Source organism: Canis lupus, chromosome 6 (assembly GCF_003254725.2).
Source record: "Canis lupus dingo isolate Sandy chromosome 6, ASM325472v2, whole genome shotgun sequence".
Lineage (NCBI taxonomy): Eukaryota > Metazoa > Chordata > Mammalia > Carnivora > Canidae > Canis > Canis lupus.
Genome location: NC_064248.1, coordinates 14,250,455 through 14,272,104, shown reverse-complemented (window position 1 = coordinate 14,272,104; position 21,650 = coordinate 14,250,455). Strand labels below are relative to the sequence as shown.

The 21,650-nt window shown below is 45.3% G+C and overlaps 1 protein-coding gene across 3 annotated transcripts in view; it reads right to left on the bottom strand.

Annotated features, from left to right (window-relative positions):
- The window catches only part of GNA12 (G protein subunit alpha 12), a 107,599-nt gene that overhangs the window by 49,570 nt on the left and 36,379 nt on the right, over positions 1–21,650 (bottom strand). For all 3 annotated transcript variants that reach the window (XM_025416123.3, XM_025416125.3, XM_049111189.1), the window contains one exon: positions 12,186–12,401. In XM_025416123.3, the coding sequence (XP_025271908.3) occupies positions 12,186–12,401 (216 nt within the window). The remainder of the gene's footprint in view (positions 1–12,185; positions 12,402–21,650) is intronic.

The following is a 21,650-nucleotide window of genomic DNA, read 5'->3' as shown; positions in this document are numbered from 1 at the left end:
CCTTGAACCACTGACCCTGAGATCAAGACCTGAGCTGAGATCAAAAGCCAGATGCTTCATGGACTGAACCAGTCAGGTGACCCAAACATAGTTATTTTCAAGTCTGAGTCTGGTAAGTCCAGTATCTAAACATCATGGGTCAGATTTTGCTGTCCTTTCTTCTGGTTCTAGACATTGTGCCCTGTTTCCCTGTGATTCTGGCTATCTTTACAATGCTTCCCTGAAACCCATCTTTAAAAACATTTCTGGGGAATCTCCAAGGTTTAAATTGAAATGTCTTTCCCAGAGAGGTTTCCATTTGCTTCTACCAGGTACTTGGGCACACTACCTGTTTGGTGTCACTTTAAACTAAATGCATAGCACTGCGTTTTCTTTGACTGCTCTTATGAGGCCCAGCACTGAGTCCTCCAGGGAGCCTACCTCCACGTGGGTTTCCTTTTGCCTCTTCCCCCTCCCTGCCCTGGCTCTGCAGTCAGGCAATGCTCTCCACTCTCCCCACTTTATGGGTTTACTTTTGGTTCATCCCCGCACCCCCATGAGGTCCCTGCTCTTCACAGGACTTTCCTATCAGAGTCCTCAACATTGGCATCTTATAGATCCTGAAAGGTCTATGAAACTCTGTAGTTCAGGATTGTGGTTTACATGACTGCACATCTCTGGGGAACAGTTGCCAGGGCTCTGTGTACCTCTGCAGGTCTCACGCTCTCAGGGGTTGCCCTGGTGAGTCTTTACCATCTTTTCTCGGCACTTAGATACTTTCATAAAATGTTTTCAACATTCTATCTAGCATTTTAGTTATCTTCAGCAAAAGTCTCTGGATTACTAGGCTGCTGTAATTAGAAGCCAGAAATCTTACAGTTACTCCTTCAGAGTAAATTCCTTGGAAGATGAATTACTGCCAGAGGATGTAACACTTTGTGTTTTGACACACACCGAGAAACTACATCACTTTACTCTCCTGCCACCTATGGATGACAGTACCAGATTCCTAGGACCTCAATCAACCCAAGCTGTTCTTTATAATCATGACCAATCTAACCAATAAAAAATTACTGCCTGAGTGGCTCCATCAGTTGAGTGTCCAATGTTGGCTTTGGCTCAGGTCATGATCTCAGGGTCATGGGATCCAGCCCCGCTCTGGGCTCTATGCTCAGCAGGGAGTCTGCTTGAGGTTTTCTCTCCCTCTTCCTCTACCCCTCCCCCTGCACGCACTCTCTCTCTCTAAAATAAATAATCTGAAAAAAAGTCACTCATTTCTTTAATTTGCACTTCCACGGATAATAGTGAGGATGGTAATTTTACTTCTTTCACAGGGTCTTGTTCATAAGAGCTCTTCATGTTGCAGCTGTTTTATACATTCTCTCTCTCTCTCTCTCTATATATATATATATATAAAGCTTTGTTATATGTTGCAATTTTGTTCCTAATTTGTCATTTCTCTTTTAACATTCTTTATGCTGATGTTTGCCATACAAAAATTAAAAATGTTTACTCAGTCAAATCTGTTATTCTTTCTCTTGAGGTTTCTGGTCTTGTTATCATGTAACGTATTCCATTATTAATTCCACCATAGTCACGCGTCAGAGACATTGCAGGTTGGGTTCCGGACCACTGTGAAAAAGTGAACATTAGATAAAGCCAATCAAATGAATTTTCTGGTTTCCCACTACACACAGAAATTATGTTTAAACTATACTGTAGTCTATTGAGTGTGCAGTAGCATTATGTCTAGGAAAACAAGGTACGTGCCTTAAGTATAAAAAATGCTTTTGGCAAAGAAATGCTAATCTGAGCTTTCGAGGAGTCGTACTCTATTTGCTGGTGGAGGGTCTTGCGCCTTGAAGTTGATGGGTGCTGATCGATCAGGGTAGTGGTTGAAGGCTAGGGTGGCCATGCCAAGTTATTAAAATAAGAACATGAAGTTTGCTATACTGATGGACTCTTCCTTTCACAAAAGGTTTCTCTATAGCATTTGATGCTGCTTGATAGCATTTTACCAGAGAACTTTCAAAATTCAACTCTCCAACCCAGCTGCTGCTTTATCAACTAAGTTTATGCAATATTCTAAATCCTTTGTTGTCACTTCAACAATCCTCACAGCATCTTCACCAAGTATGGATCCCATCTCGAGAAACTACCATCTTTGCACATCCATAAGGAGCAACTCCTCATCCATTCAAGTTTGCTGCAATTCAGTCCCACATTCAGGCTCCATTTCTGGGGCTCTCAATATTTCCACAATCCTTTAATGTGGGAAGAAGAATGATATCTGTGAAGCACAGAGAAATGAGGTATGCCTGCATATATAACATTTCTACCTGAATCATCATGTCACCAGCTTACAAGACCTCCGAAGGCAGAGCCTGAAATAACGTTATTCACAGGGATCTATGTTTAAATGCTTAACACTTCATATTTTTCCCCCTACAGGAGTAGATTTTAGAAGTCTGTAAGTATATAATCCTATTCATGATTAATGAAATGCAGGGGAAAGGGCAACATCATGAGCAGGAACACATAAGTTTCTCACCGGCCCCTGATCCAAGAATAGCACAGCTCTGCTTCCTGCTTCTGTGTCCTGAAGCAAGAGCCACCCAGCGGAGAGCTCAGCATGCCTCCCCAGCCAGAGGACAGCTCAGCATGCTCCCCACCCCCACCCAGGCGAGCCTTCAAAGGCTTGGCCCACTCGGGGTTCCCTGAATCGTAATCCTGGCCAGACCGTTCATTAGCTGTGTCGTGGCAGGCAAATTTCTTCAACTTCTAGGCCAGGCCTCAAACCATCTTGGTATCAAACAGGAAGATTTAGTTAGAGAATTTCAAGTCCCTCTGATATGAACAGTTAGTTTTAAGAAGGCTGAGTTTTCCCCTACAAATCACATTGTGAAAGTTAACTTCGCTTGAAAGGTTAAACACACACACACACACACACACACACACACACGGTATCAAACTGAAACTAAAAAAAGTAATCTCTAGTCTTGTAGTCCTGAAATAGAACTCTATTTTCTCTAGAAATTATTCACTAATTCCTAACATTTCTGAGCTATTCTTTTAAGGTAAAAAACTTGATGCTTTTTTTTGTATATATGTATATACATCTGTATCGTATCTGCATATTTAGCTACCTATGTAGTGAGACAGACAAACCATGGCACCTCCATACCAGGGAGTACTACTTAGACAGAAACAGGCATGCTATTGATACATGGAGACAAATGTCAGCCTCAGAAGGTCACACATTATATGATTCCATTCATGCAATCTGATAAATTTTAGGGATGGAGAACAAATCAGTGGTTGCCAGGAGCAAAGGTTGGGAGGAACGGTGGTGTGAACTATGAAGGAGCAGCACCGGTAGGTCTGGAGTGATGGAGTCCTGACTCCAGGGATGGTCACACGTGACCTGGAACCATACACACACATGCAAACACTGATCCCAATTTCTCGGTTTTCTTATTATATTGGAGTCATGTGAGATTGACCTATAGAGGGAAATGGCTAAAGGATGCAGGGACCTCTCTGGGCTATCTTTGCAATTTCCTGTGAATTTATGATTATTTCAAAATACAAAGTTAAAAAAAAAAGTGTTAGGAACAATGAGCACCTGGTAATAGGTTAGCATGTCAACAGAAACTTGTTCCTGGAAAAAAAAAAAAAAAAAAAAAGGAAGTAAAGGGTATCACTGGCAACTCCCAAAAGAAGAACTATAAATGGCTAATAAACTTAAGGAAAGAACTAATAATCATGGAACTTTTCCACTTATCAGCTGGTAAAACATAAGGAAGAATAAAGTCAGTGTGGCTGGAGAATAAAAACAGGACAGCCGAGGGGATGGGAGGCCTGAGAAGGTGCACATGGTTGAGTATGAGGAGGAACTGCCTGTTGACCTCAGGGCTCACTGATTAAAGCCCAGGTCACTAACCCAACATCTGGGAACCCCCTCTGCTCCCTGGCAGCAGAGGGAGGGGGGGCTGACACTTTACCTGGGTGTGTGTGGGTGTCTGAGCTGCTCAACACCTTCCTGGCACGGTTTGTCTTGAAACCTGAAGCAAATGAAGGGTGACTGTCCTTCACAGAGAGGGGACATGAGGTCTGACATGGTGACCCTGGCAGAGCACGGATGGTGGGACGCGTTTGGACACCAATACCATGACCATGGGGTTTACTTCCATTGGTTCCAGGGGCTGCTCCAGGGGTAGGAGGCCCGGGAGTCATTTGCAAAGAGAAATGGATTCTGCAACAGTGTTCTCAATTTAGAATATAAAATAAAATACTGGGCTCAGTATCAGCCACAGGGCTGACGTGGAGGGGTCCCTAAGCTGGGTGGGCAGTGAGACCAGAGGACCTCCAAATTCCTCTCCAGTTCTAAGACACACAGACCTAACCACTTCTCATCACCTCCACCATGATCGTGCTGATCTGAGCCACCATCCTGTCACCTAGATTATTGCAAAAGTCTTCAAACAGGCCTCCCTGCTTCTATTATCAAAACAGCTGCCAAAACAACCCTGTTAAAATGTAAATCAAACGACACCACATCTCTGCCCAAAGCCCATGCCCTTCCAGTAACCCCTCAAAGCCCCCCAGAAGTCCCTCTGCTCTGGGAACTCATCCCCTCTTACCCTACCTGCTCACTGGGCTCTGAACACCAAGCTTGACCCCAACCCATAGCCTTTGCACTGGTCACTCTACCAGCGAGGACACTTCCCTCTTCCCCTTGACACCTATGAGGCCTGCTCTCCCACCCTCAGGGCTTTCTCGAATGTCACTCAGGGAAGCTACAGGAGTTTGGGCTCCCAGAGAGCCCCAGGACAGATACAGAGGCTGCAACAATATGGCCCAGGTGCCTGTGCCATGCTCTGTATGTCACTTCCACTTGTGGGTTTGTGCTGACCGCCCAGGTTCTCAACACAGGTCAGGATTAGCCTATGTGGAGCAGGATGGGCTGGGGCAGATGTGTCCAGTAATTTTAAGAGCAAGACTCAGAACAGAGTCCCAAGGCTACACTCTAGATTACCATAGCAGAAGAAGACACAAATGTCAGGAGAACTGAAGCTATGCTAAAGAACCCCCACCCTGTGATGCCCTATTTACCCAAGTAGGCCCCTCTCTCCACACACGACCTCAGTTCCCTCGGGTTTTCCTCTAATAGACACCATACGTGCACTTGGGCACACACACACGTGCCTACAAATTTATTGACTGTCTCCTCTTATCAGACAGTCAGCTCCATATGCTGTTTGCTGCTATTTCCCCAGGAAGCAGGGAGGCTGTGCCACAAATATCTGCTGAAGGAATGAACTCCATAGAATGTAAAGGACACAGAAGACAGAAAGCACAGTCTTGAGGCATCCCTACTGGCCCAGAGATGGTACTTCAGGGTATTACATTACGTGCTATTATGACTGTCTTGGTCCTCAACACAGGAGAGTTAATATCACTCGGAGACCTCACACTAAGCACTAACCCTGCCCCCAATCACCTTAGAGGCAAAAAGAACTCTGGCAGAGGCTGCTGGCTGCCACCCTGGGCCACACTGAGCCTCTGCCTCAGCAACACCAGTCGGCAGGGCCCACAGGCAGCAGCCTCCTCCACAGGCGTGGTGACGAGACTCAGACTCCAAGGATGTGGGACTTGCAGGAAGTGGCCCTGAAAGGAAGAGGGTGGGACACTCCTCTGCACCCTCCTCCTGCTGTCTGGTGAGGGCACGAGTATAGGAAAGGGGTCCACAGAAGGACACTGGGAAGGACCTGGACGGAGGCCCACCCTCCCATCACCGGACTGGCTGTCCCAGAAAAATATGGTCCCTCCCATTTTGTTTTTTCTGCCACGTGCAACCAAATATTGCAGCAGTAGCAGACACGTAGAACACTTACCAGCTGCTACAAACAGCAGGAGACCAGTACCGTTGGAAAGCAGAAAGATTCTCTGAAATGCCCCAAACTGCACTACAAGAAACTGCACTCACTGTACCTGCTGGGGTTTCCTGTCTTCCTCTAGCTTAAAACCTCTGATTACAGCATTTAAATAAGTCATGACCGTAGGGTATCTTGATAGCAGACAGAAGGGGAGAGAGTTAAGAAATCCAGTGAATGGAAGGGGCCTGGGTAGAACTCAGGCAGGCAGAAACTTGTTGAGACCAGCCACAGGGCCTTCAAGACACAGTGGAAATGCCTATGTTCTCCCCACACAGCACGTGGACATAACCTGCCAGGCATGCTGCTACCTCCCGTCTCATTTCTAATCCACCAGCTACCAGGGGACTGTTCCTATGTGGCTGAAAGCAACAGCCAAGCCATCATGGAATACACTTGTTCCTAGAAGGATGGGGCTGGGTGTGTCAGTCCCTTTGTTTCACATACCCTCAGAGAAAGCTACAAAAAGTTACTGTAGCTACAAATTGCCTCATCTTCAGCTTAGCATCTCTCTCTAACATCTCAAAGGTTTACTAAGTGAGCCCAGGTCCACCAACCTGTAGCATCCAGCTTTTTAGAAAAGGGATTGGTTCATTCTATACTAAAATGATGGAACTATCAACCGGCCCAACTGATGTCTGTTTCAGGAATGCTAAGGGGAATTTGGGGCACTACTTTATCCTGGAGCTTTATAAAGAGGCATTCCAAGGGGATCCCTGGGTGGCTCAGCGGTTTGGCGCCTGCCTTCAGCCCAGAGCATGATCCTGGAGACCCAGGATCAAGTCCCACGTCGGGCTCCTTGCTTGGAGCCTGCTTCACCCTCTGCCTGTGTCCCTGCCCCTCTCTCTCTCATGAATAAATGAATAAAATCTTAAAAAAGAGAGAGAGAGAGAGGCATTCCAAGCCTGAGAACTTGTAAACCATGATCCTACAGTCCGTAAACCATGATCCTACAGTCCTTAAAAAGCACACATCCACTGGCATGGGGGGGCAGGAGGAGTAGGCGACCAAGCAAAGCCAACACAGACCCTGCCTAGCAGAGCTATGCAATCAACCCAGAGTAACTCTGAAGCCCCAGGCGCCACAAAATCTGAGTCTGACACATGTGGATTTTATGTCAGGGGCTAGGCTGGCAATTCCAGTGACTCTTTTTATAGTCAGCACGCTACTCCCTAAGCCACAGGGTAATTTCCCTCTGAAAATGTCACACTCCGTGAATTCTAAGGAGGAAGCATCCACATACATAATTGTGATGAACGACCTTCCTCTGCATCTAGAATTCAGCCTGAACACCCAGCCTCTTTCCCAGCAACCTCTGGTAATGTTACAGGGACTTGATTCCTTCAAATGGGACAGAAAACAAAAATCATTCTGTGTAATAAGCAGAACCGTTTGATTTCCAGAAATCAAGAAATCCTGTGCAGTCAACATAAATGTGCTCCTCTGAACTGAGCCTTTGGTCCCATCTTCCACAGCAAGAGAAGACATCCTCAAGAAAGCACAATGCCCTGCCACTTGGAAATAAGAACAGAAAGGATGTAAAAAGTGATTCACAATCCAGGATAACTGTCCTGTGTGTGCAGCGCATCTGCACAAATGCTGGGCCACAGTCAGACAGTGGGAAGTCATGTGAGGAGACCAACAGGAGGCACCAAACCCCCAGGATTGCTGTCCAGTCCTCCCAGCAGGAAAAAGGTTCACCTGGCCTAGAGTAGCACCAAGTCATCAATGTAGCTGACCAGCCACAATCTCAAAAGCATTTGGTGAAAAGCAAAAACAGTCTAATTTATCCAGAGAGTTCAGCATCCAGTGATTTTCCTCACGGCTCACCCTGCGTGTCTGGGGGGTTGGGGGAGTCCAACGATGAAGATGAAAATTAATGATATAAAAAGCAAAGAGTTGTGCAAAAGGACACCCTCCCCCTCCCCCACGTAGCGCTAAATTGGAAGTGGTGAGGCTGTGTATCACCCACTCTGTGCTGGTTCAAGTTCTCACTCTCTCACCATGCAAACAGATCGGTCATCTGCTTTGAACACCTCAATAGCTCTGCTGCCTACAGGTGACTCTGCGCTGCTCCACGTGGCCTGTGTGGCCACAGTGAACGTGCTGTAGCTGTGATCCTCACTGCTGTGAGGCCTGCCCCTTGTCCACAATGAGGAACAGGGTTGAGTGAACACAGGCTGAACCAGTCCTTGTGTGGTTCTTCCCTGGCCACCATGCCCAGTCTCCTCCTGGCTCCTGTAGTGGCCACGCTGGTGAGACCTCATTCTGCTGCCACCACCTCGCAAGCCCAGGAGAAGCCAGAGCTGCACAGGCTGAGCACAGAGATGGGGGCAGAGCCAGGGAAGGGACAGGGCAGTCCCTGGAGTCCCCGAGGCCCCGCACCACTTCTGCTATGTTCCCTCTGCTGCCTCACTCCCGACTGTCCCCAACAGTTCATTTTACCTAATCTTTACAAATATCCTCCAAAACGTCTCCTCCGGCCCCTACCTGCCTAGGCAGAATGGCCTACTTTCTCCCTTTATGCCTTATGTAGCCTGTCTGTCTATTCCCCAATTATATTTCTTGGCACATTTTCCTGCTACTACTTGTTTGCAAAAGTGTCTGTCTTACCAGTTTTCAGAATAAATGGGACTTGACTTCTGCACAGAGCCTGGCAGTGAAAGTCCACCTGCCCACGCCCAGCGAGGAGGGCTCTGATGTGCAAACCCACAGTCCCTTTCGGGGTAGGAGTACCCTTCTGATGAACAAGACCGTAAATTCAAAAGTATAACAGAAAGCAAATTGTGGAAATATTATCCATATTCTGTATTACAAGCACATTAACTAGTTCATAATTTGCCAGGAACATTTAAAACTCCAAAATTCTCTTTTATTAGAAAAAGGCTATAAAAGTAGATAATATTGTGTTTGTTACACCTATGAGAAAAACCTCTAGGCTTAGTGTCTTGCTAGGTCTTACGTAAATGCATTTTGAAAGATAAGGTCTAAAATACTACGGTTATCTTTCTTTTTCCTGAGCTGCAGAGGTTGTATCAAACTCTGTGTATGAAATGGCAGTCGACATCGGCGTGCACATAAGGGCAAGACTGTCTCCCCTCTGGAGCAGGAGAATCCCCTCCCCACATACCCATTCAACTCTCCACCAAGGAGAAAGGGCCCTCACAAGGCAGTCACCAGACTCGGCCTTTCTTCTTCTTTTTGTTTCTGCCTCTGCCTGGAATGGCAAGTAAAACCCAGAGGGCAGAGGGAACAGGAAAAAATCCAACACCTGGCCGACAGCAATTCTCAGAGCTGCTGGATCTCTCAGCTTGTCACCCAGGGAGGAGAGAAAAAACTAAAAACAAGTTGGTGAAGCATCACCCTGGAAAGGTTTTGACACGAAGAAAAAGATCCAGAGAAGAGAGACCAGGGTTGAGCTGCAGACGGGGGAGGGGAGGGCTGATCACGCTGCATGACGATGTTCACACTCCTCATGGGCTGGACCATACACCTTGGCAGTGAAGACTGTGAAGGCCTATTGTCTGCCTATTTTACGAAAATGCTCTAATTTTTTAAAATAAAAGCAAAAACGTAGAAAAGTACAAAGTATGGCAATAAGCACCCATATACCTACTACTCGATGAACCAAACCCACTGTCAACGCTGCCCGTTAGGATAGTCCTGAAAAACACAGCTTCCTGGAACGGTATACCCCCCCAGGCACCGTGTCTTCAGAGATCCCAGCTGGTGGAGGGCACAAGACGGAAACAGGCTAATACTCATATTATGGCAGCCTCTTAGCTGAACCCCATGTGAAGTGAGGTCTAGATTAAAGGCTCTTGAGGACAGGCACATGGCTGGTCTCATCACTGCTGTATCCTCAGCATATTACACAGTATCCAGCATACAGGAGGTGCTCCATTAAATGCTGTGTGAGTGAATGAATGGAGAAACAAGCAGAATGACTTCTGAGGCCCAAGTACCTCATGGTGATCACTCAGAAGACATAGCCTTGACTTACTCAGCAGGGAGGCCCCTTCTGCTTGAGGATGCTGCACGCAACATAACACGGCAAACAGAAGTTTGGCAAAACCGCCCTACCACACCCCCCCAGACGGAGCGCTTATTCAACAGGAGTTGTAAATAATCCGCTCTGGATGTTTATACTTGCTCCTTTGGTAAACTCTTAAATGGTTGTAGCGATTTCTGCCTTCTTTCCCAAAACATATCAGTTTATAGGGAGAAAGACCTGAATCCCTAATTCACACTTAGAGGTTGTCTTCCCTGGTTATTTCTGATATTCCTGCCCCTTAGAAGATTAAGATTTCCTTCCCATGACAACAACACCCTCCAGTTCTTTTGACTCTTCTACCTGCATTTTTAAAGTTAACTTGAAAAAGAAAGTGAAAATGAGAAAGGGTTATGAAATGTCACCTGTAAGATCCACCAATGGACATTAATAGGAGTGGGCCAAAGCTTGAGGGGAAACAGGGTAACTGCATTGTCTCAAAGTATCCCCCCAAACATTTAATAGTAACAAGAAGGAGAGTAACTTTACAGCAGAGAAACCTGGCAAGCACAGCCTTCCCTGAGTGCTGCAGGCTCATGTCACCAGGAACTGAACCTCTGAAATGAAGCACACCATCACTTCTGTGTTTTTCTTGCCAAAAAAATGCATCATCTTATTCTAATGATGAGGAAATACCAGACAAACCCAAATAGTGACACTCCACAAAATATGTGACCAGTGCTCTTTAAGTGTTGAGGTCACAAAAACCAGGAAAAGACGTGGGACTGTCAGTGACCAGAGAATAAGGAGCATGACCACTAAGGCAACATGGGGACCGGAGCCAGAGCCTGGCACATAGCTAAGTCCCCTGTGGGAGGATGGTGGAATTAGAGTAAGGTCTGTAGCTCCATTCACAGTACAGCACAGCACCTATCTCCCAGCACTGACAGCCTCAGGGGAGACAGGGTCAAGAGCATATGGGAACTGTATGGAAAAAATGACCACGCAGACTGCCTGCATGACCTCTCCAGAAAGTGAGACAAATACAAATCACTCGTTAGAAAAAACTGGCAAAAGCATGAATAGGCATGGCCCAGAAAACACATGTAGCCAAAAAACATTATCAGGAAAATTTCAATTAAACCGAAGGAGATACTATTACAATTTCTAAAGTTGGATAACTAATACTCAATATCAGCAAGGATGAGAGAGCAACAGAGAATCTCTTCTGCTGCTGGGAGAGGCAAGACTGCTATGGCCGCTCTGGAAAATGATCGGACATAACTTGTCTATTTGGAGGTCAACGTGCCCAATGACCGGGCAATCCTGCTCATATGGGACGTGTCCCAAAGAAACCCCAGCACACGCGTCTCAGGACATACACACAACAAAGGCCACCGCACACCTAGGAGAGAATGGATGGATCCTGATTTATTCCCATGGTAGAAAGGAGGGCTGCAGTGGAAATGAATCAACCACAGCCATGCCAGCAACACAGAACTGTGGGTTGCAGAAGCATATATACAGTATGAAACCATTTATATAACGTTTGAGAATAGAGAAAACTTTTAAAGTACATACTATGGCAAAACTCTCAAGAAAGGAGGGGGCTGATGGCTCCAAACTCGGGGTCCCAGCTCCCAGGGGCAGAGGGTGTGAGAGTCCCAGGTGCTTGGAGCCCTGGGGTGTGGGCGGGGATGGGCGTGGGGGGTGTGGATGGGCAGGGACAGGCACAGCTGTGCCAGTGATAGGGCAAACAGATACTTGGTCTACAGAGAATGAAGGATAGCTAGGAAAAAAACAAAATGCAAACAGGCATATCTTCTATGAATCTAAATGACAGAGACAACCAGGCATTTCAATATTGTCAAACTTTAAAATGGAAGGAAAGAATCCGAAAAGAACTGGGAAGGTTGAGATTAGCTCCCAAGGAGCCACACAGTACAAGCTGGAAAGTGGTTCTAAGGAGACAGTAATTTCCTGCTATGAACAAGCCTTAAACACTTTGAGCTTCGTAAGCTACACCACATTTTAGTATTTTAAGAGTCTTTTGTACTCCTTGAACAAAACATTGACTCAGCCAGCCTGAATTCATGCTGCCCCTCTTGAACCATTTAAAGATAGCTTGATTTGCCTCCCTTACATGTTTTTTGTTGAACATTAGGATTTACAGCAATCTGCAGCTTGCCTGTGCTCGGACAGTCTTCAAGGAACTTCTGCTAAAGGTTAGCATCAGCCACATAGAACACACTCGTGCCGCCCAGGCATGGCTCACTCACCAGCTGGAACTCACTCCTCCGGCTGAAAGCCTCCCTGATGCCGGAGTCCCTCCAGAGAGCGCTCAGAGCGGGGACGTAGAGCTGGAAGGTGGCGGGTTCCACCGGCAGCCCCGCTTTGTTCTCAAAGGCCAGGAGGAACATGCCGTGCTTCTCATTTTCTGAATACTGCCATGGAATGCCAAGCTTGTCTCGGGCATCGACAAGAACCCTTGAACCCTATGAGATAAAAGAGACAGAAAGGGCTTAATTGTGCTTCCAAGACGACCTCACAACAGAGAATCTCAGCACGGGCATCGACTGTCATCAAGCAGGAAACTCCCAGCTTGGGAACCAGAACCTGTCTTTTGGTTCGTTTCATCAAGGTGCCCAGGTCTTCACTCGCTGACACCTGGCAGCTCCTTGACATCAGGAGGACACAACTGCCTGTTCCAGCTAAAAGCAAGTGGAGAGACACAGACAGGTGACCAGCAATATGGAGATGGGACAAAACCAAAATGAACCACCAGCTAAGCAGCCTCCCCTCACAAAACAGGGCTTTGGGGTTGGGGGTGGGTACATCCTAGATTTAATACCACCACTGCTGGTGATGATGCGAAACCGTTTTCATTATTTTGCTTACTTGCTCACTGTTAATGTATTTCTGGCCCCTCTCTTATCTCACAGATGGGCCAAAGGGATGGAGAAACTGCCTCAAATATAGGAGCCGAGGTGTTTAGGCTGCAGGAGATATGGTCTTGGGGACAACAGCCCCATCGGGAAGCAGGTCCAGTTCATCATTCTTAGGTTAGTGTTTCCCAATTAGCAATACTGTATCTAAGCAAGTTTCTGAGAGGACCCAGTGAACACTGCACCCAGCAAAGAACGGCAGGGGGCCTGGCCTGTGCATTAAAGCCTTCTTGGACTCAGGGTGGTGTGGCAGGCCCAGCACAATTGGAGCAGTAACTCAGACCCTGGTGCAGAGAACACAGGACCTAACTGCCCACCTGGCACTTGCTTTGAAAAAATAAAAATAACTGCTTTATTGGATATAAGTCACATAACACACAATTCCCCCATTTAAAGTGTACACCTCAGTGGTTTGTAGTTGGCAGTTACCCTAAAAAGTTTCACTTCCAACACTCGAGTCAGGGCAGATTCATCAGTTCTGCCTTCCTTGTATCTCTGCTATAGCGGTGGTTTGGTGCCTACACCTCCCATTTCTGCCTTGAACCACTGTGCTGAATGGTAATGGGGACCAGGGAGAGTAGCTGCCATCTTTCCTTTTCCATCTTTCCCAGCAGACCAGGACTGCTGGTGAGAGGCGTTCCTGTGAGTTCCCTCCTTATAGCCCACACTCGTGTGCCATCAGGATCCAGACCCATTTCTACTGACCCACAAATACATGTTCGAGGCTTACTCGGGGTAAAGCACCTAGCTAGGCATGGTGGATAACAACACGTTTATGAAGCAGAGTCTGATCTCCAGAAACCTGGAATCTAGCTGGAGAGAAAGACCTATGAATTAAGAAAATTAACACCCATTCATGATAAGAAGGCTCAAGAACTAAGAATGCAGGAGAAACTTCCGTAACTTCACGAACACTGACAAAACCTACAGCTACTGCTGTAACTGATGGTGAAGGTGTGATTCCCTTCCTCTATAACTGGAACAAGACAAGGATGCCCACGTTTAGCAGTGCCAATCAATATGTACTGGTAGTGCTAGCCAGTATGGTAAGGAAAAGAAATATAAGGTATAAAGATGAGAGAGAAAGAGAGAAAAAAAAAACTGAGCCTATTTTCATTTTTTTTTTTTTAAAGATTTTATTTCAGAGAGAGAAGACAGAGCAGGAGCAGGGGGAGAGGGAGAAGTAGGCTTGGACATGGGGCTGGATCCCAGGACCCTGGGATCATGACCTGAGCCCAAGGCAGATGCTTCACCAACCGAACCACTCATGCAACCCCCACACCCCTGTTACACACTATATAACAGCTAACACAAACAAAATGAATGATGACACCAGATGGTGGTGAGGACACAGAGATTGCTGGTGGGGGTGTGAGATGGCACTGCCACTCTGGAAAAGCATTTTCCAGTATTTCCTTTTTTTTTTTTTTAAAGATTTTATTTATTTATTCACGAGAGACACAGAGAGAGAGAGGCAGAGGCACAGGCAGAGGGAGAAGCAAGCTCGCTGCAAGGAGCTTGATGTGGGACTTGATCCTGGACCCCAGGATCACACTCTAAGCTGAAGGCAGGCGCTCAACTGCTGAGCCACCCAGGCATCCCCATTTTCCAGTTTCTTAAAAAATTAAACATATACTTATCATACTCCAGCCATCTCACTCCTGGGAAATGAACCCAGAGAAATGGAAATGTATGCCCTCACAAAAACCTGTGCAAGAATGTCCAGAGTAGCTTTATTCCTAACAGCCCAGAACTAGAAACAACCCTAAAGTCCTTTTTTTTAAATTTATTTTTTATTTTTTTATTGGAGAACATAAAGTCCTTAAAAAGAGAAATGGTCACACACTGTGAGAGCCCCTGCACCACGGAATGGGACTTGGCAGTAAGAGGAAACGAACACTTGATTCATGCAACAACCTGGATGGATCACAAGAAAATTATGCAGAGCCCTTTCACGAAGATGGAGCCGAAGGCAAAGAAGGAAGCCCCTGCCCCTCCCAAAGCCGAAGCCAAAGCAAAGGCTTTGAAAGCTAAGAAAGCGGTGCGGAAAGGCATGCACAGTCACAAAAAAAAGAAGATCCACATGTCACCTACATTCCGACGACCCAAGACCCTGTGTCTCCGAAGGCAGCCCAAATATCCTCGAAAGATCGCCCCCAGGAGAAACAAGCTTGATGACGATGTCATCATCAAGTTCCCCTTAACTACTGAGTCAGCCATGAAGAAAATAGAAGACAACAACACACTTGTGTTCATTGTGGATGTCAAGGCCAATAAGCACCAGATCAAACAGACTGTGAAGCAGCTCTATGACCTTGATGTGGCCAAGGTCAACACCTTGATCAGGCCTGACGGAGAGAAGAAAGCATACGTTCGACTGGCTCCTGACTATGATGCTTTGGATGTTGCCAACAAAATTGGGATCATCTAAACTGAGTCCAGCCGGCTATAAATCTAAATATAAATTTTTTCACCATAAAAAAAAAAAAAAAAGAAAATTATGCAGAGTAAGAAAAGGCAATCTCAAAAGGTCACTTATTACGTGATTCCGTTTATAGAGTATTCTTGAAGTGACAAAGTTATAAAGACAGAACACAAATGAGCAGCTGCTAGGGACTGGGGATGGTAGAGGAAGCAGGAGGGCGGGTGACTTGTGCCAGGGTAGCTGGAGGATCCTGGAGGTGAGGGAGCTGAGATGGGCTGGTTACACAGACCCTCACAGGAGAAAGCATGTCACAGAATCTCTCTCTCTCTCTCACTCACACACACACACACACACACACACACACACACACAGACACCAGCAGTGTCAATTTTCTGGTGGTACACTTGCACTGCAGTTCTATAAGATGTAACCACTGGGGGAAACTGTGTGATAGCCCTCCCTGTTATCTCTGCAAGTTCCTGAGAACCTATAATCATTTCAAAATAAAAAGTAAAAAAAAAAAAAAAAAAAAAAAGTTAACCAGCAGCCATGACAATAAATGTTCCGATTTCATGGGTCTCAAAGTGAGCTTTTGAAGAGCAGGTTCACATCAACAAGTGGCAACAATGGATTAGAACCCACCCAGTGGGGAAAGAGGACTTGAATAAATCCTCAGCTCTCCTCCCTCTGGGTCCCAACCACCCCATTCCTGTCTCTGGGTCCTTCCCATCTCCTTACTTTTTCTGACAACGTCACACCAAACTCCCATCTGCCCAAAAGGACAATACTGAAAAGCTTCAAGAACCCAAGAAAACAAAGATGTTTCATATTCTCCACATTCTGCACAACAGAAAGATGTCTGCATACAGAGAAGGTAGAAGAGATCTCTCCAGTAAGATTCTTGTCTTACAGGTCACAGCACCTTCATATAAATCAGACATAGCTCCCCACCATCCTGGCACATGAGGCCCCTCAACTGGCAAAAGTGCTGGGTCGGAACCTCGGCCCACCCCCACCCCAGCCCCAGCCCCAAGTCTGGTAACCAACCCACCTACATTCCTGATGGTCCAACACGCACAAATCACACTCAGCAAATTCGGTCTGACACACCAGGTATCACTTCAGTGCTCTTTTTACACATTAAAACAGTCCAGCTTCACAAGTAGCACATCTTCACTCAGAAGGGAAACGGAACCTCTGCTCCCTGGGGAGTTTCATTTTTATATGCCTGAGATGAAGGCCGGGAATCAAAATGGACTTAGAAGCCTGAGTGATCGTTTCCAAGACTGCTTTCAAAACGGCACAAACCAGGCCTTCCCTAATTATTGGGGTGAACACAGGTTTGGCTTAGAAAACCCTGGTCCATCCAAAAGCAGCCTGTGTTCCCACTGTACACTGCCACCCAGGCAAGCCTGGAACTGGTCCAAATTAACTTCACACAAACACCAAGAAAAGGCTCCTTATTTCTCTTTTTAAAAACCCAGGGAAATGACAAAACTGCTGATGAACTTTATGCCAGTTAGCTACGGTCTGTTTTCTATATCTTAGTCTCTTCATTTAGAGGGGAAAAAGCAACAAGAAAAAAGAGGTCCCTCTTGCCTTTTAAAATTTATCCTAGTGAAAAACTACTGTCTGCCAACTTTGTTCTGAATACCCAAAACTGAGATAAAGGAGAGGTTTCTACTTTGGGACATTTGCCTAAAATTGGAGCCTTCTTTTTCTTCCTTTTTCGAGAGAGCATAAAATCTTTGGAGAATTTCTATTTATTGTACTTTAGCAGAACTGATGGCTCTCATTATCATTATATAGAGCTGCTTATGTCACCATCATTATATAGAGCTGCTAATGTCTTGAAAGAAAGATACTACTGTACAGCGGATGCACTACAATAATAAAACACCTTGCCTCATTCTTTTGTAAGAAAAGACCTATTTCCTGAAATGTAAAGCCCAGAAAATCCATATACACTCAGAAGAAAAAGAAGAAAAGAATTAAGGCAGAAGACAACTTGCTTGTCTCATTGATAGCTTTAAGGAGAGCTGTTCTTTCAGTAACAATGTTATGGAAGTATTAATTTTTTGAGAACCATACATTTTATTCAGTTATCCAAAGGTGAACAGATAAGTCTTAAGCAGTTTGGTGACCTCATCTTGATACTATGTAACACTTGAAACTGTTCAAAGAGTACATTTTTAAGACAACTTATAAATCCAGCATTTTAAACTTTTTGTCAAAGAATAGATTCCCTGTCTGCTGGGGATGTAGATTTGGGGGGTTTTCAGTTTCACTGGACGGAGACCAAAACTTGCAAATCCTGTTATCTCATTTCAAAATAAATGTTGTTAGTTTAGCGCCTAATCAAACCAAATCTTTTCAGTCATTCCTTACTAAAATCTTCCCACAGTAAATACTAATGCCAAGATAGATCTAAAATGCTAGTGGATCAAATTAGCTTTTTCTACAGAATGAAACAGTGACATGAAGAACATGTGAAGGTCTAGAATGTTCACCCAATCAGATAATAGCATATCTACTTGGAAAGTTCTTTTCAAAAATATATTATTATTATTTTTTTAAACCCACTAGGGCCAAGTTGTTTGCCTCTGGCCACCGTCCAAATAAAAGAAATGCTGCCAGAAATGTAAACAGGATACATTTCTTTAAGTTAATGAGTCCAGCAAGCAAAGGCAGATGGCTCCTGTTCGTTTGTCTCTGAAGCTCAAGTGGATGAGAGCTTCTAATTGAGAGGGCAGAGAAAAAGTGAGAAAAGGAAACAGCAAGCAGACCGTCTGATCCTCAGAGTGCCACTACAGGACAGAGGCAGCAGCCCTCTGGCCGGGTCCCCTGCCCTCTCCTGTCCCCCCTCCCCCTGCCCCCAGCTTCTGGGAACAAAGACACTGACAGGACAGGCTACTGCTCTGTTCTGGAATTGTACATGGAGACGTCCCTCATGCAAGGACAAGTGCCAGGGAAGATGGGGGTCGGGGGCAAAAAGATGGTAAACACGTTGCCTGCCCTGAGAGCTTCCAGGACACAGCAGCAGCACAGAGCACTGGATGCGCAGGCCAGAGAGGAACGCCACAATTAGAGGCAGGAGAAAAGTGGTGGGATGGTTGGGAACAGCACCATCGGTGGGAGGAGCAGGCCAAAGCCAGGGGGCAGAGAAGTGGGGAGTTTACTCTGCAGGAGCAGCGAATAATCAATGATTGATCACAGGGTCTGGGAAGGAACAGCTGCCTGCACAATCAGCAGTGGGAGGGAGCCATGCAGGTGTGGCAGGGAACAGGCAGCAGGCCTCCCCACAGGAGATGAGAGCTGACAGCAAGAAAAAGAAGTCATCAGGGGTGGGAGGTGAGGGGGCAGCGGAGAGAGTGCACGACCAGACCATCAGCCAGCTCTCCCGAAATGAGTGAGGTGGATCCAGAGGACGGTCTGGCTCTGGAGGGGTGAGATTTGGATAAGTTTAAGACAAATTAAATTTCATGGGACAGCAGGACATCTAAGGCCACGCTTCCAGGAAACAGAACTGTAAGGAAAACTCTGGGTTTAGGAAGTGTGCGGGAGAAGCAAACTGTTGTCATGAGCTTTTTCTGGGGACCCTGGAAAGACTGGTGCTCCTAAAAGCTAAAATATAAATAAATAAACAAGGAATTCCACATGAGTTCAGAATTCCTCAGATCTCCCCAAATGGAATGTGAAAATCCATGCTGAATGTCAGAACTCAAGAGCCAGCAGACTGCAGACTTCTAGAGTCACCTCCCGGAGCCTCGCAGAGAGCAACTTTTCCTATTCCCTTTCAAGTGGCAGGCTCTAAGGCCCGGAATCTCCTTGGACTAAACATCCATTAAAGGTTATAAAGACAAATACTGGTACAAGGCGGAATGAAGCCTTCCTGCCAAAGTACAGTAAATAATAAAGAAATTTGAGAATAAATACTATCATTCCCAGGGGGAAAATCCCATAAACACTACAAATAGGTAACACAGCTTTAATACACTCATTCAGTGTTTTCAAGATTCAAGTCAGGATCCACACAGTGAAATAATGTTTTGAGTTTTTAAAAAATGAAACAGAACGTAATGGTAAATATTTGAATGACTTGTAAATAGTTACCACAAGTGTTTCATAGAAATTCTGTTTTGGGGCACTTGGGTGGCTCAGTGGGTTGAGCACCCGACTCTCAGCTCAAGTCTCGATCTCATGGTCATAAGTTCAGGCATGGGGCTCCATGTTGGGTGTGGAGCCTACTTAAAAAAAATCTGTTTTAAAGCAAGATCTGTATACACAGGGAGAGATATATACACAGACGGATGTGTCTGTATATGTCCAGGCATCCACACCCACACCCACACTGGGTAAAGTGCATTTTCTACTGAGCACTGTACTGAGCCACTGTACTGAGCCGCTGGACAGACTCTCTCAGGGTCTGCTCTGGGGTGGGCCCTCTCTTGTGCCTCTAGCACTTCAAATCTAGGGAACTGAGCTGATCTCAGAACTCCCAACAGTAATGAGCTGGGTTTGGGGAAGGACGGATAAGAGTGGAAAGAGGTTGAGGGAGGTGGTGTGAGAAAATCGTGACATCCCTGTCCTTTGGGAATAGTGCCACCAGACTGCATTTGAGGGAACACAATCCTGGCCAATCTGTCAGGGACATCTTGGACAGCAAGGTAAGGTCTGGCAATGCATCTCATGATATTTTCTACCCTGTAGACACTAATCAGGACAAGCAGTTACATGCACTTTGGAAAGACCACTTTTTGACTTGTCCAAAGGTCAGATATGTGACATGCACATCAGAAGCCAGTCCCTGAATAACTGCCACTGCTTCCAGCCTGATCCAGCTTGGGGCCTTGGCTTATTGTCGGAAACAACAGCACAGAGGTCACAAATATGCTATCTTTCCACAAACCCTTCAAATTCTGATCAGGGTGTCCAATGAGCAGATGCAGACATGTACAAAATTCATGCTCTTTCAGCAATCCAAAGGCTGTGTCAGGGATGCTACAGTAACACATTACCATTGCTCACACAACAGTACTTGCCACGTGAACAGTACTGTGGTAAGTGCTTAACATCCATTAGCTCATTTCTGCTTTATAATACTGCAAGGTGAACAGCCCTGTGCCCATTTTACAGATGGGAAAAACTGAAGCTTAATCACATAGCCAGTTAAGTGCAATTCTGTGATTCTAAAGCTGGTGTTTTTATTTATATTCTCCACCTCTGTGGATTTATCAGGCAAGCAAAGGTACAAAGAAAGGGGAGAAGTGGTCTGTCCGCCATCTGTCTTTCAACCACTGACAGCAGGCCTGAGACTACAGCCAGATCTGAGTTAACCTTTGAGGACCTCACATTTCTGGTATTCTCTAGAAGATTTTTTTTTTTAGAAGATTTTTTTTTAAAATAGCAATTAAAATCTACAAGTATGGGATATGCTTATGCCTGGCTAAATTAGAGAAAATTTAGTGAGTTCAGATCATACTTTAATCTCCAAACAGAAAGAGTAAAAAGGATCCTGACTTTTGAAAACACTGAATTAGCACATTAAGCTTTGTTACCTGTTTGTAGCGTTTATGGGATTTTTTTTTCCCCTTTGGAATGATATTCAGTATTTATCCTCAAACTTCTTTATTATTTACTCATGTAAACTACCTTAGCTGCACAGAATTAGAACATTCGATGGCTGCTCTGTCCAACTGAGAGGTCCTTAGCCACGCATGGCTACTGGGCAATGGAAGAGTGGCCAGTCTGAATTGAGATGTGTTATAAATACATACTAGATCTCAAAAACTTAGTATGAAAAATAAAAACAAGTATCCTTTAGTTTTTAATACTGATCACAGGTTGAAATGATAATGCTTTGATATTTTGGGTTATCAAAATATATTAATTTTCTTTGTTACCTTTCTTAGTGTGGCTAATTTAAAGTATGTGTGTGGCTTACATTACATTTTCTGTTGGACTGAATCACTCTATGGGAACATTTCTTAAGATGGAATTTGTTTCCTGATTGCAAAAATATTTTGAGCGTAGAAAACAGAGGAAACATAGAAATAAATTAAGAAGAAAATTAAGTCCTCATGAATATTACTATTTAGAAATGACTTGTTAATGCAGAATGTTATTGGTCTTGTTCTTTATAGAATTCTTTGTGTATGCATAAACATCTTCTAAATCTTCAAAAACATTTCTAGCAATAGATCATAAACATTTCCCCATGTCGTTAACTATTTCAAAACTTCAGGATTTGTAACTGCTGCATAGTAATCCCACATATGGGGCGGGCTATAATTAAACTGATCCCCTGCTGCTGAATGTCTGAGCTGTTTCCAAAGCATGGAAAGTATGGACAACAAGGCCAGGAGCTCCCTGGA